The sequence below is a fragment of the Oryzias melastigma genome, linkage group LG9 (assembly GCF_002922805.2).
Source record: "Oryzias melastigma strain HK-1 linkage group LG9, ASM292280v2, whole genome shotgun sequence".
Classification (NCBI taxonomy): domain Eukaryota; kingdom Metazoa; phylum Chordata; class Actinopteri; order Beloniformes; family Adrianichthyidae; genus Oryzias; species Oryzias melastigma.
In genome coordinates, this window is record NC_050520.1 from 33,533,318 (window position 1) to 33,560,667 (window position 27,350).

General features: G+C 38.3%; 1 protein-coding gene across 4 annotated transcripts in view; it reads right to left on the reverse strand.

The window, feature by feature from the left end:
- grin1b (glutamate receptor, ionotropic, N-methyl D-aspartate 1b) overlaps nt 1-27,350 on the reverse strand; it is a 93,899-nt gene that overhangs the window by 5,037 nt on the left and 61,512 nt on the right. For 2 of the 4 annotated variants that reach the window (XM_024276357.2, XM_024276355.2), the window contains 9 exons: nt 25,502-25,666; nt 21,586-21,704; nt 20,600-20,712; nt 20,372-20,520; nt 19,870-20,027; nt 19,635-19,796; nt 17,944-18,053; nt 17,703-17,848; nt 2,017-2,118 (listed from right to left, as the gene is read on the reverse strand). In XM_024276357.2, coding sequence (XP_024132125.1) covers nt 2,017-2,118; nt 17,703-17,848; nt 17,944-18,053; nt 19,635-19,796; nt 19,870-20,027; nt 20,372-20,520; nt 20,600-20,712; nt 21,586-21,704; nt 25,502-25,666 — 1,224 coding nt within the window. The remainder of the gene's footprint in view (nt 1-2,016; nt 2,119-17,702; nt 17,849-17,943; nt 18,054-19,634; nt 19,797-19,869; nt 20,028-20,371; nt 20,521-20,599; nt 20,713-21,585; nt 21,705-25,501; nt 25,667-27,350) is intronic. The other 2 variants (XM_024276358.2, XM_036213725.1) reach the window with 1 other exon arrangement.

Below are 27,350 nucleotides of genomic sequence, written 5' to 3' on the forward strand. Positions count from 1 at the left end.
AGATGATTTTCCAAGGACTAAGTGAGGGCGCAGAGGGCATGAGGTCTGATAGCAGAAGTTTTGGATGAACTACTCGACACAGGGGTGGTAGGACAAGCCACTCCTCTGGGAGGAAAGGGGGAGGGGCGACAAACCGGAATGCAAATAGGTGTCCAAACCCAGGCCTCGAGGGCAAGCCTCCGACTGGTTTTCAAGAATTCCTGTCTCTTTTGCTGCTGATTACCTGGACTTGGTGTGTTTAGGGGCCTGGATTTGGACATCTAGACTAACTGACAGTCATGAGATGGAGTCCCCACACGACGCAAGGGAGAGTACCCCAAACAGACTGTGTAAGTCCGGTGTAAGGTCCCACAGCTAGCGCCACAGCTCAGGTGCGACGCAGGAGCTGTCTAGCCATGGCAGATGACTCCCATTGGCTACTGGATCGCTGCAGCCACAGGCTCTGCAGTCAACCTTGTAAAACTCACGTAGGTTCACGTGATAACCCGCCATTTATAAAAATAAAAAAATAAAAAAGTGGGAAATATTTGTCTTGTTTAGCTCTTGCATTCACTCATCTGCTAAGTCCACTTAGTTAAGAATTTTATAGTATTAAGATAATTTAGCATTAAGCTAATTTAGTATTACGTTAATTTAGCTTTATGTTAATTTAGTGTAATACTAAGCTAATTTAGCATTAAGCTAATTTAGAATTAAAATACTTTAAACTTGGAATATAAGATAGCAAAAGAAAGAGAACATAAAAATTATATGTACACACATAAATACATGTATAATGCTTTTCCTAAATCAATTTTAAAGTAAAAATCATCTTTTTTGCTAATTTTCTCCATTTCTTATTGCAAAGGGTGTCTTTTTTTGCTGTAATTGTTTAAAAAACACTACTTTCTGTTGATTTATATTCAGTATTTAAAACCCTTTGTAAAAAAGACGGTAGAATATTTTAGAAAGTATTCGTTTTTAGAAACATATTTTCAAATGTTGACTCTAACCATAAAGACAATGAGTGTAAATGACTTTCCACCGCTGCTAACATGACTGGATGCGTTCTGTGCTCCAACAGGAGGCTCCATGTTGGCGTGTTGGCGTGATGCTTGGTGCCTACAGTCGGTCGTGCTTGCAGAGGAGGACAGAGGCAGTGTGTGTGTCGCACAGCATGTAGTCTGGACACCATTCAAACCCAGTGAAAGAGAAAAAACACTCATATAGAAAAATAAAGAAAGATGACCACAGAGAGAAATGAGTCCCCACTTTCAGGCGGGGAAATAAGTTCCAAACACAAAGTTCAACGCCATTTTAAGTCCCCTCACAATATTTGAAAGAGAAGGGATGCAAAATGGACAAAATCAGAGCAGATTTGTAACATCTGAAAGAAAAGGTTAACAGAATCAGACGGTTCAAGCCTCCAAAAGCAACGCGGGGTCCTGCGGGAGAAAGATTTATTAGACTGAGAATCTGTTTAAAAAAGGCAGAGCTGAAGGAGTTAGAGCGGGAAAATCAATCTGTGCTGGGAAACCTGCCAGGACCAGAGGGGGTCGTTAGAGGAAGACAAAACTGTTTTGACTGTGAGATGAAGAGACAGAGAGAAGACAGGAGAGGAAGAGAAGAACAAACAAACACGGAGGACAAGGACAGACAGGACCAAAACAGCCAAAAAGAGAGCACACAGTCTGACCCTCTTCACTTCTCCTTTGCAAGAGGACAACGTGATTGGTGTGAGAAGAAAAGCCAACGAGCTGAACCCTGTCTCCTCTCGTCTGTCTGTCTGTCTTTAGTGGTACTAGTGAGCTGATGGAGGTGAGAGAATGGCTGATTGACAGAAAGACACCCGTGATGAGTCAGCAAGGAGATGATTGAGCTGAGAAGGAGGGAGGAGAACAAATGACAGATCAAACTAAAGGTCGGCAAAACCAAAGAGGTTCGAATGGAAAAAAAAAAAAAAACAGACAGAAAACAGATGGAATGAAGCGCTGGAAGAAAGAAGAGGAGGACAGGAGGTGGTCTTCATCTCCTTACCGTGGCGTCCCCGGGGGCCATACGGCGTTTGAGGTCGGAGGTCGAAGTGATGGACCTAAAAGAGGTTTTGGGCTCGGGCTCTGCTCTACCACTTTTCCTATCCTAAAATAAATCATATGATAGGTGCACACACACATTAACACGCGGCAGAGACACAGCAGCGCTACGCACTCACACAGACGGACGCACACAGTGTGGAGGTGACACACACACACACACACACCTGTGTGCTGTTACAGTGATGAATACTCTGGAGTACAGACAAGCCTGCAGTGTGGATGTTATCAAGGTGCCCTGACTTTATACGACACAGACTATCTATTAGATTACTTTGGATAAGAGCAGGGATTACAGTTTATCAATTATCAAATTAATCTGTAATACAGAAGCAATTTATAATTAAAATGACTGCAGAAAGAATTACTATAAACCTTAGTAATAGTAAAAGTAGTCTGTGAAATCCTGCGAGACACATTTTATTACGCTAAACCAAGAGAAAACTATATTGTTTTATTCATAGAAGTACTAAAGAAATATAAGTGTTACCTTGAACATTTTAAAGTTTCACACTTAGGAATATATCCTTTTGGCTATGTCCAAATTCCTTCACTAATCCCTAACTACTAAAGACTATATAGCGCGGGACTATCTAGTGCCCCGGATTGCTTAAATACCATGTTCAATACTTTTTACTTAAAACTTCAAATATGTGATCACCAATTCTTAAAGTAAAAACCAAATAAGTATGACTATTTCAATAAGTATGACTATTTCACAAAGGCTATTCGCTGTGTTTGATAATGAAAACTTGGATGGTTTATAAAAAATAAAATGTAAATGCATTCTTTTTCAAATGAAAAATTTCCAGGGCATTGGAATTTGCTATTATAGATTTGGACACAAATGCTCTATATAACCCCCTATGCTGTATATATATTTATGCAACGCCCTATATATACAACACGAGTTATGTAAATATGTAAGTCGGTGAGCCATTGTGTTTCCAGACCAGGGGTGTCCAAAGTCAGGCCTCGAGGGCCGGCCTCCTGCTGGTTTTCCAAATATCCTGCCTCTGCTGGTTACCTGGATCCGGAGCGTTTAGCCAATAAGAAGCTTGAATGTGGGACACCGGCCAATGAGTACTGTTTGGACACAACCGTTTTAGACTTTTCACTTTTTAACAGAAAAGGTTTTTTTTCTTTTGTAAATCATAATGATTTCAATAAACTTGTTATTTTGTCTTACTGGGTGTGGATTTTGTGTCTGTATTTAGTTATTTCTGAACCTCAGGATGTATTCACAAATACTTATACATTTTTTTCTATCTACTTGTACTGGAGGTTGTTTTCATTGGATTCACCACTTTATTTGAAACTGTCGGAACTCATCTGACCTCTGGGTAAACAAGTAAACACTGATTTACTTGAGAAAAAAATAAATCAGTTTATATGTAAATAGACTCTGGTACAACTCCCTTACAGTGTGAATGCTCTACAGACTTCCATGGACCAAAATGAGGAAACAAACCAGAGAAGGTATGCCAATCAAAAACCATCCCACAATGCAACAAGTGTGAGATAAATCTATTCACAGAAGTGGCAAATACAGTATTTCATTTCATTTATTCATTCACAGTACTACTTTTTACTTCTAGTTGCTTCTTTTTTGTTGTAATTGTTTTTTTTTTTTTTAGAACTTTTTCCTCACCGAGAAGGAAGGTGTAAGGGCAGGGATGTCTAGGGTCAGTCTAGTTTAGTTTAGCTATTACCTATTGTTTATCTTCTATGACTGATTCTATGTCCTTGTACATTTATTGGTGTGAAGCTCATTGAGACACTGTGTTGTGATATTGGGCTAAGAAATAAAATGAATCTGAGTCAGAGCAGTGGAAATTGTCTGTTTTCTTCTTAATACCGTGTTCCCTGTTTTATTGCAGGAGTTATGTTCTACATACATTTATTAAAGATGTCTAAAAGAGGTAGGTTACTACACACTTGACACTTTTCTCAGACAGAGATGAATATTTTCACCCTTTTTTTGAGCTCTCAAGGTTCAAACCTTTGTAAAAAAAAAAACAATTCAATTTTGGAGAATGAAAACAAAGATCTGATCTCAATCCAAATTGTAAGTAAATGTGGTAAACTGCACAAATGATGTACAGGAGATAGATTTACAGTCAATTAGGATGCAAAAAAACAATGAATTTAAAAGATTTAATAATTTAAAGAAAACAGAATTGCTCTAAAAAAGTTCCCCAAAACAGCGACACTACAAAAACTGATCCACAATATAGCAGCACTGCAGTTCTTGGTCAAAGTTTGACTACCAGTGAGCAGCTGTAGCAACTGAAGACTTTTTCATGTTTTTCTTCCTTTTAGACTTTGGTTTCCTCTGAAGAGCACTGTGTGTGAAACCAAAGCAAACCACATTAATTAGAGGAAAGGGTTTTGATTGAAACTGAACCAATTAAATTCTAGAGTAAAAGCAGCAGACAGTAATTTATCTGTCCTCTGGGAGATCAATCAAGAAAACTGGATTTTTTTGAAGGATTGAAAAGTTTTATTCTCATCAAATTAACTTCTTTAGGGTTCAGGATAGAGTGATCTAAGGGTGGGTATACTGATCTGAGTATCAATACTAAGGTTTTGATACTCAGACATATATTGATACCAGGGTTTTTCTCCAATACATACAGAAAAGAGCTTGAGTTTACTTACTTTATTTTTTAAAAATATATTCGTTTTTAGTACAGTTATTCTTTTGCTGTTTTCTCATATTGTATTTTCCCATTATTAATATACACGTTCTATATTTGATGTATGTTCAGTTCAGATTAATGTAATTAGTTGATAAACACTTTTATTGGGTTAAAGTCCTTTTTTTAACTATATACTTAATTACGGTAACGAAAAATTGCGCAGTTCCAAAATTATTGTATAACACAACATTTCAAGAAAAAAGTATCGGATTAATATCCAAAATCCCAGTATCACCAACTCTTGAAGGGAATCTTTTTAGCTCTTTTTTTTATAGTGCTTTAATAAATGTTCACACATTCAGTTGAATCCTGAGCTTTATTGAGTGAACAGGGCTGTGCTGCCCGTCTGCTTATTAGTTGGTCAAGGAATCGAATTTCCAGCGAGATAGTCACGGTAACTTTAGGAAAGACGCCCAACCTGACCTGGACCTCAATGGTAAAGCTTAAATTGCTTTTGATAAAAATGTCTAGGTTACAATGTAATGTATATTACAGAGAAAATATGACAGTATTTTGTTCTTTTTTTCCTGTCTTCTTTCTATTCAGTCAGTTTCAGTTTATTTAAAGTCTAGTTTCTGTGGTTTCTTTTCTCCATTTTGTTATGATGTTTACTTTTTCCATATTGTACTTTGTTCATACAAACTAATCTTCCACCCCAACACTGGACCCAACCTTACCGTCTACGTCATGAACAGAAACAAGGCTCGTCTGATATTTCCTGGATCTGTGGCTCAGTGTGAGGAGCAACAGTTTCATGGTTAACAGCTTTTCTAAATTGGTCGTCTCTGCTCATTTTCTGCGCTAAAAAAAAAAGAAGCTCAGGAGGGAATTAACAGCGGGAGGAGCCGTTACCATCTGTTTGAGATTTGTTTAGGAATTACTGGGTTTTATTTGTCAAGAACATTTGGTTTAATTTCACCTTCCACGTTTCGTTTAGAGCCGTCATTACAAGTTATAAATGACATACAGTTCAGGATTTGAATGTGTTTCATAAAATTGTTTATCTTCAAACAAAGAACATTGAAGAGGATTATCATTGTGTGTGTGGGGATAAGGAAGGGTTTAGTGTATAAAGTCTATTTTAGGATTAGGCCGTGTGGGGTAGTAACAGTTGTTTAATTTGATAGTAGCAGCTTTATGAAATAAACATTCTCATTCTATATATTGACTGAGTGAGTCCAGTGTGTGAAGAGTGTGTGTTTGTGAGACCGTGTTCCATCTGCTCATCTTAGCAGCAGGTTATGAAAGCGCCTGCAGCCCGCAGTCTGTTCCTGCTGTTTTCTCCAAAGTCTGAGATTCTTCTGTGTGAGCGAGCCTCAGTCTGTGCATAAGGCTCACACACATTCAAACCAGCAGTTTGACAAACTGGACGTCTATTTGAAATGAGAATTTTGACGAGAATGTGAGTTACAGCTAAGTGATGTGCAGTGGCTGGAGACGATACATTTGATTTAATCAGGTTTGTACCACAGGGAGCAACATTAGACAGCGAGTATCCACTAGACTTTCACTAATTGTATATGTTCCTGATTCTAAAATAACAACATGGTCATTTTAAATTAAATTTAAATGTAAAGACTTTATTACAGCTTTATGTATGTTAAAGCCTTCAAACTCATGTTATATTTCAAATGAAGAGGAAAATATATTAAAAGCTGTTTTAGTATAATTTATTTTAAGCCAAAATGTGTACATCCCTGGTCTTTGTCAAAAACTGGTCCTTACAGGTTGACCGATCTACTGTGCATGAAATGTGTTGCAAATGTTAACCTGTTTGCGGTCAATGTGTTGTTGAAAAAACTGCCAAAATAAACATTGCTCCCTATCATCTGAGCAAGTATTTGTTTTTTTATTGCTGTACTCATGCTCTAGTGAGGTGTTTAAACATGAAGTGTGCTTTACTAGTTTATATTCAGATGAAATGACACTTCAGTAAAACAAGATGTTTGATCCGTTTTACCCAACACATCCAAAGACACACAACACAGCGACAACAGGCTCAAACACAGGAACACAGAGTGGGAAACCAAAGGGAACATTTCTTGTAAAAGAGGGTGGGAGTGGTGTGGGTGGATACAGAGGTGGAGGGGGCACAAAGATGGCCTGAATGGAGTAGTGACAGTGTCACAATAAAACCTTTGACTAACAAAGTACCTTGATAAAATCCTCTCTTCTAAAAGGGAGAAGGGGTAAATGGTGAGCCTGACATGATGACTACTTCATCATCATTATCGGAATAACTTTAAGTACAGATGAGGGCTGGAAATCAGCACTTTTGCCATCAAACCCCACAGTTTAACAGCCAATACTGTTTTTTTTTAATGAAGTTACACCTCATAAGAGAATGTGCTTATTTACATTAATTGCTAGGTTGCATACAAAATCAAATTATTAAGAATAAATAAAAAAATACATAGAAATGCAATTTTAAGCTTCCTCTGTTGAGAGAAAAATGCCACAAGAACATGTTAAAAAAATTAAGATTTTCACCAGAGTGGGTCTTAAAGAAGTTCTAGGTAATTACTTAGAAAACTTCAAAAAAATCATTTTTTTTATTTAAATTGGTTCTAATTTAAAAGGTTAGTTGCCTAAAATACAGAGTTATATTAAAACTGATAGTAAAAAAGTGAAAATTTAATTATTGTACTATTTGCAAAGCTTGTAAAGGGAATTTTGGAGTTTTAAGTTTAGTTAACGCTTTAGCATTTTTAGCGTTAGCTTGTATTCAGTAATATTACATATTTACCAAAATAGCGAATAGTATTAGTATGTTTCCACTAATATTAGCATATTTTTTATGTATTTAACTTAGCAGCTCTCATTTATTTAGCATGTTTTTATTTTTTGCATAGCTCAGAGTTAGCTTTTTTTCAGTGTATTACTGATTAGTTAATTAGCATTCATTATAAGCACTGTTAGCATTTCGTTTAACATTGTTAAAATGTTTTTGTCGTGTCAGAATGGTCTTGTATCAACATATGATAACAGTTTAGCATTGAATTTTCATTTTTTGTGTAATGTTAAGCATTCTTCAACATTTCTTTATATGTTCTATAAACAAACCTAACTTGAATATATACTTGAAAGCTAGGAAAAACTGTAGTGCTGGGCAGTATGACGATGCATATCGGGTGGGCGATGGAAAAGTTTCTATCGTGCACTTTTCTGCTATCATTTTTTTTTGCTTATTTTTATTGCTGAACTTATGAGAAAACATTTTTTTCCAACTAAGAAACTGGAAATTAAAAAAATGTATCTCATTTGTTACTATTCAGTTACATGTTACTTGAAAAAAGTAAATTCAGAAAAAAGTAAGTGATGACATTTTTTCAGAGAATAACAGAAAATATACTTTATTTTGATATATCGTGATATATACATTATTGTGATATAAGATCATCTATAACATGATACACAATTTTTTAGAACTAGGACAGGTCAACACTAAAAACTCAATAGAATGGTTACCAATCTGCAACCCAGCAGTTAATACCAGCAGCACAAAAATCATCATTATTTCTTTAGTTTATTTTGTGTAATGAAACACAACAAAATCACTAACAATGGTATTAACATACCACATACTAAATAACAATTCTGTTGTGTAGGCGTTTTGCTACTTGTGCCATCACAGCAGATGAAAACATAGAACCCTGGTAGTCTATAGCGAGACATATCCGTTCATGGGGTTTGATGACAAATTACAACACAAAATCAAACAACAAAGAAAAAGTTCTGGTTTTCATACATCATTGCTGCAAACACATTGAGAGTGGCATCAAGAAATAATGAAAACATACATTCATTTTTAATTATTAACAGAACTTTTTTACCTAGTGGGCAAAACTGGATGTCTGAGACAATGCGGTCCCAGTAAAGCCCACCAAGGAGAGAGCAGTGGAAGACTTTGATTACAGAATACTACAGTAATTCAAGAGTCTCAGATAGAGCAAAATAAAAGCATGAATATTTTCCCGTTGTTAAAAACCACGTAACTAAAAAGCAATAGATACTCAAAGACCATGAGTCATTCACTCCGGTTAGCCCAGAACTCTCTCCCCACATCCCCTCCACCCTAAAAGAACTCCACTGACTCTGTTCTTTTCAGAATCCAATTTAAATTCTCCTGTAAACTTTTAGAGCCATTCACCACCTCTTTCCTCCATATCTGACGTCCTCCATGTCTCCAGCTGCTCGCTCAGATCCTCCATCAACCATCTACCAGCACCACGGGGAGCAGAGCTCTCTGTGGCTCTGCTGCTCCAGTCTGGAACACACTTTCTGTAAAACTCAAACTCTTTCCACGTTTCTTTAGTGCTTTATTTTTTAAATTTGTTTATTGTTATCATTTTATGATCAAATCAGACCTTCATCTTCTAAATCTCAGTCACTGACACTCACTTGAGTTTTGTTGCTATGCAGATGACACTCTGCTCTCCGTGATAGTTCTGCTGGTCAAATCAGGCAAAATATTACCATGATCCTCATAGCAAAATAACTAAAGCTGTTGAAGGTCCATCCAAACCAAAATCAAGAGAAATCTCACAAATCACAGAACATATTTAATTTAAACGTATCTGTTAAAATGTTAAGATCTGGACAAAGATGGTTTTCTTACTATCACATCATTAAAACTTTGGATGATATTCCAATAAAATCACTTTAAAAATTTAACTTCCATGCTTGGTTTTCTGACCACTTCAATGTGTTTTTAAGTTTACTTTTGCTTTTTGTCTATGCTTCACACCTGGATCTGTGTTAATGTGTGATCAGGTCATTGGTTGGCCAGACAATTTAGTTTCTCTCAAAAGTTGATGCTAATTTTGAGAAGTCAGGTTAAAACTTCATTAGATTTAGTCGTCACACACTTATTTAGACATAAATTGTGTTTTGTTTTTGACAGACAAACCTGGGAACCATGTGTAGGTTACAACACGTGTGAACACGGCATCAGACTTAGGATTCTTTGAGAACAGTATATGTGTTTTAGAGTTGCATATTTAGTCCATAATTATTGATTAAAATGTTGTTTTTGATGTTTTGTGAACTCAACCTGAGTCTGAGCCTCCTCTTTGTCTCTGATTGATGTCTTCTGTTTCTGTATTTTATTTTTTTATCCAACACTCATGCAGAGCCACTTTTGAATCCTCCTTTCCAAGTGCGATTTCCTATTCTCATGATTTCCTTTGTAGTGGCTCTGCTGACTCCTCACCCGGGACGCAGCCGTGTGAAGTGCTAATCATCCTGTTAGCCGTTAGCTAGTGGCGGGTGCTGTTTGAAGTGCAAAGCCAGATGGAAAAGTGACGGTGGGTAATGCTGGTCTGCCGGACGGCTGCATCCAGCTGCTGACGAGGCGGAAAGCATCTGCCTCCCAGCTTCTTCTGCAAACGTGACGCGGCTTCAAAGAGCCGAGGAGCTGAGGGTCTGAGCTGCTCTGCTTCTGTTCAGGGACAGATTAGTAGACCCGAGTGATGCATTTAACATTACAGAACTTCATTTGAATAACATCTATTAAATTAACCTCATCTTTTGCAATCAAACTGCACAGTGTATGTATGCAAATGAATAAATCCTGGTAAATGATAACTGTATTAAACATATGAAACAATAATTAGGTGGTTTTTTTTGGTCTAATATTTTCTGAAAATTATTCTGAAAATAGAGCAGAAGTGATTAACTTGTAACGTGTAACTGTTAATTATTATGTAATAGACATTTAGTATTATAACCTCAAGCTCTCGGGTTGAGAACAAAATGTTGATTGAAACTTCAAATATTTAACTTAATCAGTTATTACTTTTTTTTCATTAAAAACACTAATCACTAATACTGTCACAGCAACCACACCAAGTTAGGACCTTCCCAAAGTAAAAATGTGCATTGTCACAAAAGTAAGTATAAATTGTCTCTAAAATAAAACATTTTAAAAAGTAAAGTAAACGCATTCCCGACCAGTTTTAGGGTGCTTTCTTGAGTGTCCTCAGTTGAACTCTGACAGTATTCCATCACTGGTTTGTGAGAGTCTTATGGTGCATTCACACCAAACGCGGCAGGCGCGTCAAATTCGTGTCTATCGCCTTTTTTGACGCCTGTCAAATTTACTGCTCAACGCCTTGACGTTCTTGCCGCAGAACAACCACCAAAGTTGTTCTGGAATTCATTCGTTGTCACATCATGGATTTTGTTGAGCGAGTATCTTGGGTTGTTCTGTTTTGGGGAACTCTACAGAGGCCCCTGCAAACACCTCGCTGTGTTTATTTTCACCACATCTTCCAGAGTCTCTCCGGGTTCTGTGTGCTTCACTTGTGCACCTGAGGGCTGTTTTAAACATTACCTCCATCTGTCTATGGTCCAGTTTGAGTTCTAACCCAAGAGACAGGAAATAAAAATAAAACTGGGGAATCTTTTTATTGTTGTCTTGATGAAAATAAGAAAAACATCATAAGCCCGTGAAGCTAGAGCGGTCCCGCACGCTACAACAGAACTCGCGGCGGTTCTTAAGGCTGCTGGGCAGCAAACCGCCGGCAGGCAAACAAAGCGTCCCCGCAGCCCAGGGACCCGCAGCCTGGGCTGTAGACCTCGCTAGATCTGCCGGAGTCTGGATAGCAGCGATCGCTAACAGCTCTGCTGGAGCCGGGGGAGGAGAGCTCAAAGCTTGCTAAACTATCCACTGGGCAGCTAGCTAGCGCAGCCGTAAATTCAGCTTAATGAGCTCTGTGACGGGCTGGCGATCAATCCAGGGTGTATCCCGCTTTCGCCCAACAGTAACTGGGACAGTTTCCAGGAACCTAGCAGCCTCCGTGGGTTGATAAAAAGCATGGAAGTTTATGATGAAAATCCTCGCATCGATCGGCCATCTTGAATGTTTATTTCCACTCTTTGATCTAGTCACTGAAAATGTCATATGCCCAAAGCTGAGTCCCTGTTTGATTGACCGCCGAGTCAAGCTTGCCGCCGAAATTGCGCCACAGCAGATCGCAACTGTACATTGACTAAACATTGAGACTTGACTCCTCCACCGCGCCTGCCGCGATCGGTGTGAATGCCTTAGTTTAGGTTTGGTTTGGTGGCAACATTGTGGTAACAAAGATGACAGCGACTAATTATGAAGTCATTAAGGGTTAGTAACCTCTAAATTTTAAGACACTGGCTAAGTCTGAATTTCTTCACTACTCACTAGAAAGTGCGTTCGCCGTTTTGAAGTGCTGTCTCAATCTACAATCTACAAAGCTGTAGCCAGGAATTTGGATTTGGCCATAACCTGATGTCTGTCCTCTCCTGAAACCTAAAGCACAAGTCACTAACCTGCTGACTGAAATAAGAGTTTCTGAGTTTGATTTTGTAATGCAAAAGAAAACTGTGTAAACTGTGACAGAGAAGATTTCATGTAAAAGTACTGTCATCAAAAGAAAATGAAGAACAGCATTACAGCTGCAGAGACGCTTTTAAAGAGATGTGAAGTGACACCACAATCACACTGCTGGCACCGCAGACCCAAATAAGTGCTGATGTGTTACATAAATCATAAAAGCAATCATAATGTTGAAGGTCTCAGGGGTTAGAGAATAAACTGAATAATGACAGTCTGGTGCACTATTTTATGTTTTTTTTTAAACTCAATGTGTTTTCAAGAAAACAAAAAAAGCTGCCTAAATGGATTCAGATGCTGAAAGGTGTCTGAAAAAAAACAACATTTCTAATTGTCTTATTAAAAAGTCAGTCTAATGCAGAGACATGAACTGTTTTCTAAATGTTTGTAGTAATGGATGTTTCAACAGAGCAGAACTATTTCTGTTGGATTGCATTTGAAGACCAGTTAAAGTAAAACAAAGGAACATTTTGTAAACAGTAAATGGATTATAATAAAGGACCAATACACCCAAAAGGAACATAAAAGACGCAGAGCAGAGCAGGAAGGATATGAACATGGATCTATCAAAGCAGTGGTCCCCAAACCCCCGGGCAGCGGACATGTACTGGACTGTTTTATTTACAACCTGATTCTGAAGGAAGTTTTATTTTGAAAAACTTTTGGATTCTCCACCACGTCAGACTCATTATAAACGCATAACAAGTTTCTCAGTCAGGTGTCAAAATTAATAAAGTTAAGGAAAAATTAACAAAATATAAACATATTTGGAAAATGTAAAAGAACCAGTGAGGAAACAGAAGTAGAGCCTTTTTTCCTTCAAAATAAAAGGAAGCTACATTTAAAAGACAAAATTTAGGAGTCTTTACTCCAAATATGAATTTATTGCAACTAAGTGATATAGATTACAATACATAACGTGATTATATATCGTGATATATTACTATACATTAGACTGACTTTTTAATAAGATTATATATTACGATATGGAATTATGATATATATCACGATATAAAACATAAAACGATATTTGTCAAATTTGAATGCACTGCAGCTTAAAAAAAGTGTAATCATTCGCAGATTGTTCAGATTAAAATTTTTATTTCCTGTCATAGTTTCAACATAACAGATGCACTGAAAATCATGCAAGTAGTTTTTTATGAATGTCCTACAAAATAATTTTGTAATAATAAAATAATTTTATCTGCCACGTTTTAAAGTCTACTCAGTGAAATTATTGTCTGACTTTGAAACCGCCCGCGACCACAGCAAGGCAACAGATGGGACAGCTTGTTAGCATTAGCATCATGCTAATGCTATATCGAGGTCACCAAATAGATGCTTTTTTTAACTTTCTGATGCTGCTCTGAATCCAGCGGGTTCGTCTTCAGTTAAAAATAGCCGAATGTCTCGCTGCTTCAACAGTCGAAAACAAACATTAAAAGATTAGCATAAGCGACCGCGGGGGGGTGTTTGACCCTTCAAAATAAAATTATATCACGATAGACTCATTCTTCTATTGATAAAAAAGTCCTATCCAAATATATATCTTTATTTTTTTATCGCCAAACCTAATGCAACAGTTGTTCCCATAGACCACATAATATTCAGCAATGTCTCTTGTTACACGGATGCTGCTAATAAAGTTTTTTTTTTTCAATAACAGTTGTTTGTGTTTATACATTGTACTTTGAATATCGAATGTTGGTGTTTTAGCTTCCATTTTGGAAGATATTTTACCCAAATCTATATCATATCTTTAATGGTTCTAGTATACAGATATAAACTAACTGCAAATATTTTACAGAGAATGAAGACAAACTTTATCACCAAAAGTTAAGATAAACTGGAAGCTAAAGAATTCAGATGCCAAGCAGAACCTCATACGGGCCGGTTTGTGCAAATATTGTCTGACATTAAATCGCTCCATGGACTGAAAAAGGTTGGAGACCACTGAGTCAAGGAACATTGGAAATCTGAAAGTAAATGTTTTTGGTGCTAAAGACGAGTTGTTTTAATCAACAACTAAATCCTGGAGTGAAGCGTGAACAGAACAGAAAGCAAAGCTAAGTGTTCCATGAACCTTCGATGGTGAAAGCTTATAACCCTCTATAAAATATTGATGCCTCTTTTTTCTGATAAGTTTTTGTCTCGATGAATAGTTTTTATGAGTCTCCCTTTGAATCTGGTGGTCATTCGGTCAGCGATGCCCTTTGTTCATCCTTGGAGAACAATAAAGTTTGATTGGAGGCGATAGGAGGCTGCAGGAAGATGGGCGCTCTGTCTTCAAGGAGATACAAGGTTGTCTGCCTGGAGCTCAGGGCGGTTTTATTGTGGACATGTGCAGCTTCCTCTGCTCTGAGAGAGATCTCAGTCCTGCACTGACCTCAGATCAGTCACAGCAACAAGCGCTCATAAAAATTTAACATTAAACATGAAGGAGAGTCTCTGATGGGACCTGTTATTCTGCTCTCAGCTCATCTGCTATTCTGTTCGTGTGAGAAAGGCTACACATCATTTTGAAGGGTGAGCAAGAAGTTTGAGTTTATTACATAAAAAAAAATCTACACTACAGCCCTGTGATTTTATTTTGTAGCACATGGTGCTCAATTATCAAGTTTTATTTTTGAATTTTAAAGCAAATAGTGGTTTTGCTTGCGTTTTAATTTTGGTATTTTAAATTCATATAAAAACATCTTATTCATATTAACAGCTTTATTTCCTTGTTTATTAGCTGAAGCCAGATGCACACTTTTATTAGCTATTTATAAAATCCCCTGATACTGTGTTCATGATGTAGTATTTCTGAGAAGATTAGATTCTAAAGGTTATGTCACACCTTCACTATCTACATTTTCCCCATTTTCCACGTATTAAATTTCAGTATATCGTGATACATGCGTGATATACGTAATTTATAAGTGTATTATGCGTCCGTCATTCGTTGATATGTGCAGATGTCCGTCGAGAGTTCCAGTCGATGTGTCTTTACATGAGTTCATTTTTAAGATGTTCAAAACTCTAAACAAATCTATTTATTAGAACCTTAGAGGATAACATTGGCACAGTTATTCTAAAATATATATTATGTAACCTAAGTGCACCAGCTGTAGAAGCCATATTGAGTAATATATCCTGTAAGTATTGCTTTTTCATCTTTGATGTCAATTATAAATCCAGGTGGATTAGCAAAAGGTTTTCGAACGCTCTTGTGGTAAGAAATGGAAGAATGAAAGTGAAAGTCTGTTTTCAATTATTTAAATAATTAAGTCAAGAATTATTTGCAACTTTGTGAAGAGTGCAAAGACTTTCATTCTGATCATTGCTTTAGTTTAGTCCGGTTAGCGCTTTAACCAGGCCAATCCAGTGTCGCACACCTCAGTCACTTCAAGTTCTAGACTTTAATTCAGAGAAAACCTTTTGGCCTTACAGCAGAAACACACCTGTCTGATGTCAGACAAACAGCCTCTATTTATGATCTTAAAAAGTACATAGGATAAATTACTAAATTTGACTCCTTTAGCAGCAAATGTCAGGATTCAGTTTTATGTTTGATATAATGGCTGTGACAGAATGTAATTAGTAAATAGCAGGTCTATTACTGTTAGCTGTTTGATTTTGGAGCACTTTTATTTCATAAACTTTAGCCTCATTGGCACTGAGCGGTCCAGTTTGGTCTGGTATGGAACAGTAAGGAGTGGTACAGTATGGTCCATTTAATTCTGGCATTTCCACTAAGTTAAGCCTCGCTTTCACTTTGTTTTCATGGTGCTTCCCTATTAAAGAACGGCTAGCGTGCCACTAGCTCATTGTGTATCACACCGTCGCAAAGGATGGGAAGGAACGTTTGCAGATCCACCACAGACCCAACACATTCTCACTCCCGACTAGTCACATATACTAATATACATAGAAAAATATATACATATACAAGCCACCCACACGCTTTGTCATTTTTTGACATGGTGGCTGTTCGTAAAATCAAGGGTCCACAAACCTCGACACATGATATTGGATGGGGGATCGCGCGGACGGATCCTGAGGACGCTGCCGGTGTTGTACCAAGGTACATTCCCCCTGCCAGAATGTGTTTCCCTGGTCTAGGCAGTGTTGATTTGGTTCTTACCACTTACCGATACCCTAACCCGGTACTTGTACCCTAACCTGGCACTGGACGCGGCACCGAACTTGCAACTGGACATGGCACCGGACGTGGTACCGGATGCGGTACTGGACCCAAACTGGTACCAGAAGCAAAGCGGACCCAGATGTGAACCGGTACCAGGTTAAGGTTAGGGTACTGGGTTAGAGTACCGGTGCGCTCCACATCCCAGTACTGAACCGTTTCCAGTTTGCGGCCCAGAGGTTGGGGACCCGTGATTTAATGCTAACAGCCAGAACGTCAAAAAACGACGGGTTGGGGACACGCAAAACGTCAAAAAGTGACGCAGAGGGTCCTTAACCAAATGTGACAATTTGGGAGTGAGAATGTGTTGGCAGACCAGGCCTGGCTGTTGTTCGCAGACATTTTCATCATAGACTCGAGAGTACACAGGAAGCCGCAGAAACCCAAATGCTTACAAACACTGGAAACTTTAGCTGAAATGAGCGCTATATTGGCGCTTTCTGATGTCATCATCACTTCCTACCAATGAACGGGTGGCAACAGCGGCTCCACCCCAATTATCCCGTTCCACTTTTCCATGGACCTACAACCGATGGGGTCCCTCAAGAGGTACAGTTTGGTTCAGTACCTTTTAATGGGTCAATTTTACAATGGAAACGCTCAAGACACCGGACCAGACTGGACCAGACCACTCAGTGGAAACAAGGCTTTTGTGTCTTACAGTTTTTCTTTATGGTGAAAAGGAAATTTGCCAAAATTTAAGACACACCTAAATCTTAAAAAAAATACATATTTTATGCCAAAGCCGAGTTCTGAAGGTGTTTGGTTAAAGACAGCGTTTTAGACGCATCTCCAATAGGTCCTATTGAATACGATCTGTGCTTTGTGTGACCCGTTCTCCCTAAAGCTTTAATTAGAACCGCCAAGTGTAGTTCATGAGCTGATGCTGTGCACTAACATGATGAATAGAAAGCTCAGTATACTAAAGACGGTCAGAGAAGCAAACAAGTTTCACACTCAGACAACACTTCACGTCTGTCCTGCTCTTTTCTTCTCCCTCCTTCAGGAAATCTGTCTCTTAGTCCACCTGATCTGCTCTGAGCCTCCGTCTGTTTACCTTCCTGATTCCATTCTGTTCAACACAGGCAACACAACATGAAGGTCATGTGACAAACATGCTTGCTGGAAGGTAAACTAATGATGTGAGAGCTGTAACATTTATACGGTCCTCAGTCAACATGTCTACAGAACACTGCGAGGTCAAAGGCTCCTAGAAAACAAAAGAACAAATAAATAACACAGCAAAGGCAGCAAAAAACCGAGCATGAGCAGAAAGAGGAACACTTTCGATGGCAGCCAGACCGCCTCAGGACACCGAGCAAAGACGCAGCAGGTGGTTCACACCTGGATGAGCGACCAGCGGAGGTTCTTACCTGCAGGTTCTTCCTCCACACGTTCACGGCAGCGAAGGCCAGCTGCATCTGTTTCCTGCGAGCGTCTTTGTGACGTTTGTAAGCGATCTCGATGAAAATGAGGAAGATCCCCGCCACGATGCCGCCGGCGACCAGCATGAACACACCTGAGGAGGGCGGTGGAGGATGCTGTTGGTTTTCGAGTCCACGATGTGATGTGTGATGTATTCTGCCTTACCAGAAGGGGGAGCCTCGTCCTTACCTGCCATGTTCTCGAAGGTGAGAGTCGCAGGAGCATTACTCCTGGAGTCGCACTCCTGGTATCGCACCCAAGTCTTGTCAAGATCCTCCATGAAGCCGTTCTCATGTGAGCTGTTGAGGTGGGAGAAGAGTGATACAAGCAACAGTTATTTGGCCACTTTTCAAGGAAATCTGGCAGTTCGTTATTGGCTTAGCATTCCCAATGTTCACTTTTGCACATTCAGCATTGTTTTTGTTTTCTTTTTTAAAAAACGACTGTGGCTTATAATCAGGAGCGCCTTATACTGGTTGTGCTTAGTGATGTTCAAGCAATTTTGAGAGGTGTTTCGTTGGATGTTGTGAATACAGAGCTAATGTGTAGCAGTGTCAGACAGTGTTTTAGTTTGTATTACTAACCAGGTTAGGAGTTAGCATAGCCACAGTAACATTTGTTTTAGCAGGATCAGTTTTTTATGTGTTGCACAGAAGGTTGGGGGGTTAGCCTATTTTAAATTAGCTAATGCAGCTAATGAGTAACAGTGAAGAACAGGAATTTTTTATGTTACTAAAAAGGCTGGGAGTTAGCAAAGTCACTGTAACATTTGTTTTAGAAATCAGACAATATTGACTGTTCCCTTAAAAAACAAATATTTCGTAATTTACCAAAAGAAAAGCGGCATTAATTTCTGGGTAGAAGCAACTTGTATATGAGATACAGTCGCCGTGCTTTATGCTGTGATCATTAAAGACGATTAATTTTACCATTTTATGACAATGAAAGACGTTAAAATTCAGGTAGATCCAATTTGAGTCATACTCTTAAAAAAGTCAAAATTGTTCTGGTACAGTTTTGGGGTATATCGCGATACCTATCGTATCGTGAAACATGTGTCGGGATACCTATCGTTTCGCCAGACTATTACCAATACACACCCCTACTAAGTAGGGTGTAGTGAAGAAATTTGGACATACTCTGGGTGTCCTTGTGAATACGCTAACGCCTCTAATGCTTAGCTGTGTCAGATGTTTTTTTTCTATGTGTTACTAACGAGGTTGAGAGTCTTTTGTTTTAACGGTATTAGTCTGTTTTCTTAATGTGTTGCAAATGAGGTTGAGTGTTAAAGATATTCTGAATATGCTAATGTTGCTAACATGTAGCATGTTACAAACCATTTCTAGAGTTACTGTGAACGCAGTAAAGTCTGACTGACTGATCGTCTTATGTCTGACTCTTTTGTCTGGCTTTAATGAACTTTATAGTTTGAAAGGAAAATAATCAGCGAAAATTAAAAGCAGAAGGGGGAGCAAAGCAGTGTGCGTCCGCACTGTAGCAAAGCAGTAAAGAAAACTAAAACAAATGATTAAATAATAGCCTTTTAGCAGCTTTGAGCTTCGTTGAGTATTATGAGATTTATTTCCAGATGTTCAGCACAATCACAAGGTTTAACATCTAGCTAAAATGTGTCTCTTTTAGCACTTAATTTAGCCTTTTTTTTGCCTATTTTATACTTTAATTCACTTAATAGAACCTTTTGTTTAATGTTGGGAATTATTTAACTTACATATTTATTTCCTATGCTTATTTATTATTAGATTTACTATTTAGCATTTTAGCTAACTCATTAGAACTGTGTTCACTTTCCTTTTGGCTGCTATCTTCTTCTATCTCCATCCAATCATCTTTCCTCATGAACACTAAAGAAGTCATTTTACCTGAGAATGGCCAGAGAAACGTTCTGTTTCCACGGGCTGTCTTTCCTCATTCCAATCCCGAAGCCTGAGCGGAAGAAAAGCTCTCCCGTTGTTACCAGATCGCACTTCTGTGAAGCCTCAAACTCCAACACAGCACTGTCCCAGATGAAGGCGTGAAGCTTGCTGCAGATGCAGAAGAACAGGTGTTTGAACAATGACTGTTGCCCCGCCCCACCTCGCTAACCCTGCAGCTCACTTGTCTCGGACAGCCTGGATGGCCTCAGCGGCGCTCTCATAGTTGTGTTTCTCCATGTGCCGGTACATGGTGCTCAGTTCCACCTGCCGTCTGAAGTAAATATCCACCGAGCTCTGCTTCACTGTGGCGTAGATGAACTTATCTGATGGGTTACGCAGCTACAAGCAACAGCACAGGAGATCCGTTCACACAAAAATGCAAACATTTGGTAATTGTAAGTAAGGCTGGGCGAGAAGAATAAGAATAAAATCTCAGATTTTAAATTTGATAATGCTAGTTGCTATTTTAGCGTCTGCGTATAGTGAGAAACTGCTGGGCTAGCCTTACTCCAAACAATAAAAACTCAAGAAAGCAGAGCGTTGGAAAAATAAAATCCAGATTTTTCCAGAAATAAATCTTCTTAAACAACACAATTTATCGCCCAGCCCTGGTTAAAAAAGTTTCAAAAAGCTGATGCTAAGACTTCTTAGAGATGGATCTGAGGCCACAAACTCGCTCTCACCCTGGGGTCATTGATGCCAGTGATGCGCTCCTCAGGCCGGTCCAGCACCAGGAAGGCTGCCAGATTGGCAGTGTACGATGCTACGATGATCATGGCAAAACCTGCCCACACCATCCCCAGGATCCTAGCTGAGAAGCTCCTGGGAGCTCCTGTGGACAGAACGAACGGAGGAAAAGGTGAGGCGAGGCAGACGCCAACACTGACGGCTTTTCCGAACACATTCGTCACCTTCTCCGATCCCAGAGTTCAGCAAAACTCCCCAAGAGAACCACATGGCGGAGGACAAGGTGAGGGCGTCTTCTTCTTCTTCTTCGCTGTTCACTTTGAACCTTCCAAACGGGCTGTCGACACACAACAGCTTTACACTCTAAATCCCCGTCGGCTGGTGCAATCACTTTGCTTTTATAATTTTGTGCCGTTATGCAACACTTCAGGGGTGTGTCAAAATATCAATATTTCATTTAAATTGAATTTAACAGATAAATTAAATTCAATTGGTGTCAATGCTTATCAAAAACATAGTATTATTGATTTCAGCAATGTTGCACAAAAGTGTATTTTATTTGTTACACAAAATAAGACACAAGTTGTTTGTTATGATTGTGTTCAAGCTTAAAAATAAATGGGGATATATTTGTCCCCTAAAATATGTGTTCTTCTATATAATGTAAGTTATTAGCAGTATAGCAAAACCATGGCTGTTATGAGCCATGTATCGCGTATCACATCGTATCGTGAGGTACCCAGTGATTCCCAGCCCTGCTTTACATTAGTAATGTGCTGCATATGATTAAAGATGATATGAGAAGCTGCTTTTTTCTGCATCAGAATCAGTGGATGATTGTGTATTGTCAAATATTTGTGGTATGTTATATGTGTTTTAATTTGGTGCCACAGGCGACATGTCAAGCATTAAAGGGTTAAATCGATGCATTTTTCTTGTCAATTCCACTAATCAACAACCATCTTTATTATTGTTAGGCCTTTAGTCCATTCTTCTTCACAACATTACATTAACATCTATTGGGGTCAATTTCTCTAACTTTATTGTAAATTTGATCACTCTTTTCTAAACTCGCGGCAAAAAAAAAGCACTTATTTGGTTAAGAACGTCCTCATTTAAACCCTTTAAATTCTGTAATTTTCCTCAAACAAAGTGTATCAACTAAACTAAAGGGAGTTTTTTCTCTGAGAATGTGTCCTTTGTTGTTTACCTGAACCGGTCTAGTAGGTAAAGCATCACTGCCACCACATGGACCGACAGACCGACTAAAAGCCACAGTGTGCTCTGGAAAGGCTGCATGAACGAGTCCAGAGTGCTGCGAGGGATTTCCTAAACACACAGAAAAGACACACAGTGACAGAGATCAGCTTTGTTTGTGTAGTTTGGAAACACACCATTCTTTGTTTGGAACCGTCTGCTGGCGTTCACCCTATCCTTCTGATCAGCCATTTCTGCTTTACACTGAATACTTTCCATGAAAAGACTCCAAACAAGATGAGTTGCGAGTTATTGAGAGCTAAAGAAATTCCTCAGAGATGATCAATACCATTTGAAAAACAATCCACCAGAGTTATAGCGGTGTTGAACACGGCCCAGTTCAGCAGCGTGTGAAAGCCGATCTGAGATGTTCACATGGAGAAAGCCTGTGGTCTTACTGAGCCTCTGCCTCCTGCTGGCTGTTTGTCATCGGCTTCTCTGAGAATCCATTCACAAAAAAAAAAAAAAAAAAAAAAACAACTGCATCTCCTGTCTCAAATAAGCTCTTAAGATGGTCTTATTGCTTTGAATGTTAATTATATTGTAGACTAAAACTGATACCTAACGCAGCAGGTTCAAACAAGACACATTTAAAACTCAAACTAAACCTGTTAACAGTTTGGAATTCAGAATTTAAAGGGCCTATATCATGTAAAATCAACTATTTTGAGATTTTAAATGTATTATAATCTTCACTCCTCACGAAAAGCGGTATTTTGCTCTGTTCAAACCCTGCTCTCTGAGCACTAGCCCCTCCCAATCAGCAGATTCTCACATTGTGATGTCACAAAGTGGGAACAGCCCCTTCCAGGAAGAGTCTGCGCTGCCAGCTCCGCCCCCAGCCTAACACACACACTCACTTTCTCCATGGAGCTAGCTGTGATCGGCAACACGCTTTCATTTTATATGCACAATATGCATGGCCATCTTTAAAAAAGTTATGTTTGTTTTCGTGGGCAAAACGCAGACATGCTTTTGAGGGTAGGGTTTCATGATATGGACAGTACCCATAAGGAGCGAAAGGCAGAGTGTCAGAGATCAAGTCGTCTTTTTCACAAAAGAGTTAAAAAAATTAATCAAATTTCATAAATAATTTGTTCTTTAGAGTGCCAAAGACTTTTATATGTATAACATATTTTTATATATATGAATATAGTTTAATCTGAAATAGCATAATAAAGGCCCATTAGGTTTAAAATGTCACTTTGTTTCACAGTCTTTGTATAATTTCCACTGATGTAGCCTATTATTTTTTCCAATTTACACTATTAATAATGGATTATTTTATGAAACATATCATTTATACTTGCACATGTTTAAATGGCATTGGATTTGTTGACTCCTCCCTCCCAACCTCAGATGCAGCTCTTACAGTTAGTTTTTGGAGACAGTGAGAGAAAAGAAGAAAAGTTTTTTGAAACTGTGAACTGTAACCTCTATTATTTGAATAACACTTTAAAACAAAAACGAGGAGGTCAATGAGTACTTTTGTGGATATGAGATGGAACCCACCCTCCTACCACGAGGGCAACATCCACATTTAAATTGGGTGGTAAGGTTTTAAGACTTTTGAATGTAGTGTTACTTTGTTTAAAAAAAATAAGAGCTTTTTAAAGCTGTAAATCTGTTTAACACAATCAAACTTTTTTTTAAAATTTACAAATACTTAAAAATCGTGTCTGCAGATGTAAATGACCCCACACGTAACATCATTTTACAAAATACTTCTGAAAAGTATATGACCCATAAAACGGGGCTGTTGAGCTGTCTGTGGTTGCAGAGCACACAAAGATCTGAGTCATGTTCTAAGGCCGCTGAGTTTTGTTCTGAAGCCAGCAGTGAATCTAATCCCAGAACAGATGGTCCTCAGGAAACTATTGACATCCTCATGGGTCTGTGAAGCAGATCAATGGAGTCAGTCTAACCTAAAAAACTAGATGTACTCAAAAATCTCTTATTTACTGTTTGACATTAACAACAGGAACAATTGAAAGCTTTTAGAACCCATGGTTTTAGAACAATTTCATCTATTTTCTGAACCCAATTAAAACTTTTAGGGGGGCACCACATTGTTGGAGCTAACCCAGATACTGTTGTGCAATGGTTGGATACAGCCTGGACAGGTCACCAGTCTGTTCAAGGGCTACACAACCACAAACATTCATTCTTTAGGATGATCAATTAACCTATGAATCATGTTCTTGGGCTGTTGGAGGAAACGGAGATCCTGGAGAAAACTTCACATAGAGAGGAAATAGACGGGATTTGAGTCATTGCCTTTAGGCAGCTATGGAGCAAAGATCCTGTATATATATATATATATATATATATATATATATATATATATATATACTTACATACTATAAATATTAACTTGTTAATGCATGCGATTAATTGAAACAGAATTAAGGCGTTGATAAATATTAATTAATATTAACGTTCAGCTGTGAGATCAGCGTAATAAAATGCTGTCAAAAAAGATATTTCATATTTTTTATTTTCTGTGATTGAGATTTGATTAAATTAAATGATAAATATAGAGTTTACATCCACAAACGGGAACTGTGTGTATATATATATATTTATATATACATATATATATATATGGGTGTGTGTGTGTGTGTGTGTGTGTATGTAGAGAATCTAGAGAATCTAAAATTGAGTTTACATCAAAAGCCTGAGGAAGTCGTAATCATAAATGTCGGTATGAAGAGTTCAAAGCACAAATGGCTTTAAATGGTTTTGATCTTTTAAACAGCAGCAGTTCAGATTGTTCTCTGACCTGAACCAAACTCACCCCTTTTATCCTTTGCTCAAACAAACACACAGCAGTTTCATGGCAGACGGATTCCGACCCATTGAGAGTTCATCTGTCTGTCACAGGAACACATTATTATACCAACAGGACTACTTTAACTCGCTTGTGAAATCAGCAAAGAAGACATAACAAAAATCAGGAGCTGTTAGAATGAAAGAAATGTGATTTTCTTTGTACGTCTGCAGGTGAGTTCAAGTACTTGTGTGCTTTCCTTCAGAAAATGCAGCCAAGTCTCATACTAATTAACACAAATACAAAGGTGGTTTATTAGCAAGAAGAGCACTCACTTTGATAGACAAAATCAATAACATGGCCCTCCACACAATGAGTAGAGCCAGCAGACAAGAGAGTGGACCGTCTTCATTCAGATACAGTGTTTTGTTCTGGAAATGCAATATTCAATGATAGTAATGATGGAAACCCACACATCCCTGCCTCTATGACAGCCAGGAGAAAGCTAAGAGGCTTTATTTGTATTTGAGTAAGAGTACTTGACGTTTTCTCCAACCAGGCAACATTGAACTTGAACTTCCCATGCTGCTCTGGAGCTTCAAGTCATTTGTGTCTCATTTAGAATTCAAAATGTTCAGCAATTCCTTTTTACAACTTCTGGGGTTGGAACATAGATGTAAGAGAAGGTGAAAGTACTTCTTTGTGACTCAGACACTATACAAAAACAGTTTAACACAACCTGTTTTTGATTACAAAATGTAATGCTGCAACAGAAGGGGCGTTTGTGCTTCTCTCAAGTTTCATGATGTTTTTCCATATTTGTATCAAAACAAAAATTATTTGCTCCTTTTTAGGGCTAATGCAGAACGGCAAGTCATTATTCCAGGTCAGAGATGGAAGTTAGATCTATTTTTTTAATAAATATGTTATCACCAGAACACAATGGATTAATACACAATCATCGTAAAATACCACAGTAATCAACATAGTTAATTACTGTGGTAATGCAACCCAAAATGTGATTCTTAAAATTAATGACGTTTTTAAAGATGTTAGTTGATAATTTGTACAGTTGAGGCTTTAAGACTTAACCCCCCACCTTCTTGACGAGGATGGTGAGCCCCTGGTATTTGAAGGGCTTGGAGAACTCAATGTATTGAGCGCGCTCGTTGTTGATGGTGAGGGGGGCCACGATCATGTCGGCTAGCCCCCCCAGCAGCTCCCCCATCATCCCGTTCCACTCTTTCTTGTTGCTGTTGTTTACCTGTAGAAGAACAGGAAGGAGGATAGAGTGAAGGCCGTGATTACTACAATTCTTTTGGGCTGTTTCATACTAGACTTACAGGAACTGTCAGGGATCAACAGTTATTTCCTAATGTAGGCAGCTTTAGGAAGATATATTTTTAAACTCACCAAAGGTTTATGTCTGGTTGCTGTTTTCTTTGAAGACCTAAGGTAAATGTTTTGTTTTACTATAACTATTTTTGTCCAATGAAAGCCAAAAAAGGCTCTCTGATTTCAAAGCAAAAAAATAAAACTGTCCCACATCATCATACCCCTACTGTGGTGCTTTGCAGTTGGAACCGTATTTCTATGGTTAAAGCACATTTTCTCGCATGTCAACCTGATTAACCTCCATTAGATACAATAAATAAGTCAATAGAGGTAATCTGTGCTTTGTAAAGAATAGGACAAAACAATATAATAACTGAGTGAAACTTCAGAGACAGATGATGTTGTGACCATGTCATGTATAAAAATATTGATTTCTGGAATACTATTGACAGTTTTTGGTCAGATTTTCGTGTTGATTTTCTGGAGAAGAACAGAGAAGGTCAGATAAGGTTGCACTGTGTCTTTATTCGTAGATCTAGAAAAATTCTGAGATGATACAGGGAGAGAATTTGTCGTTTATACAGGGAGGAAAATTAATATTTGAACAACCTGTGATTTTGCAAGTTCTCACTCTTAAAAATCATGAAAGAGTTTGAAATGTTCATCTTAGGTCCACTGAAAGACATAATAAAAAAAAATCTGAAAAATTGCAATGTCTGATTTTAAAATAATTTATGTGTATGCTACTGCAGCAAATACATATTTGAATCCCTGAGAAAATCAATGTTAACATTTGGTACAATAGCCTTTGTTTGCAATTACACAGGCAAACCGTTCCTGTAGTTTTTTATCAGGTTTGGACACACTGCATGAGGGATTTTGGCCCACTCCACCACACAGATCTTCATGTTTCAGTCATGTTTCTGGGTTGTCATTGAGAAACAGAGTTTAAGCTTCTTCCAAAGATTTTTTATTGGTTTTAGATCTGGAGACTGACTAAGCCACTCCAGAACCTTGATATGCTTCTTACAGAGCCACTCCTTGGTTATCCTGGCTGTGTGTTTCAGGTCACTGTGGTCTCCAATGCTCTAAATGAGAGAAGTAGGTTGTTCCTCAAAATCTCACAAAACATGGCCCTGATCATCATCTCCCTAATACAGTGCGGTTATCCTGTCCAATGTGACAAAAAAACACCTCCATAGCATGACACCACCATACTTCAGAGTAGGGATGGTGTTCTTGATTTGGTAGTCATCATTCTTCTTCCTCCAAACATGGTGAGTGGAATTAAGACCATAAAGTTGTCTTTTGGTCTCATCTGACCACATGACTTTCTCCCATTACTCTTCTGGATCATTCAAATAGTCGTTGGCCTGGACATGTACTGGTTTAAGCAGGAGAACTTTCCAAGTCATGCTTGACAGGTCATTGACCAGCTCCTCCAATGTAGTTCAGAGTCCTCACCTTGCTTAGGATCATTGAGTTCTTTAACACTAGAATCCCTGGAACTTTCAGCTTCTGCTGAACAGACATATACAATAAATGACAAACTGGTGACATGGGGTAGGAGGGGGGGTGATACATTTTTGATGCTTTTAAACCATGAACATTGT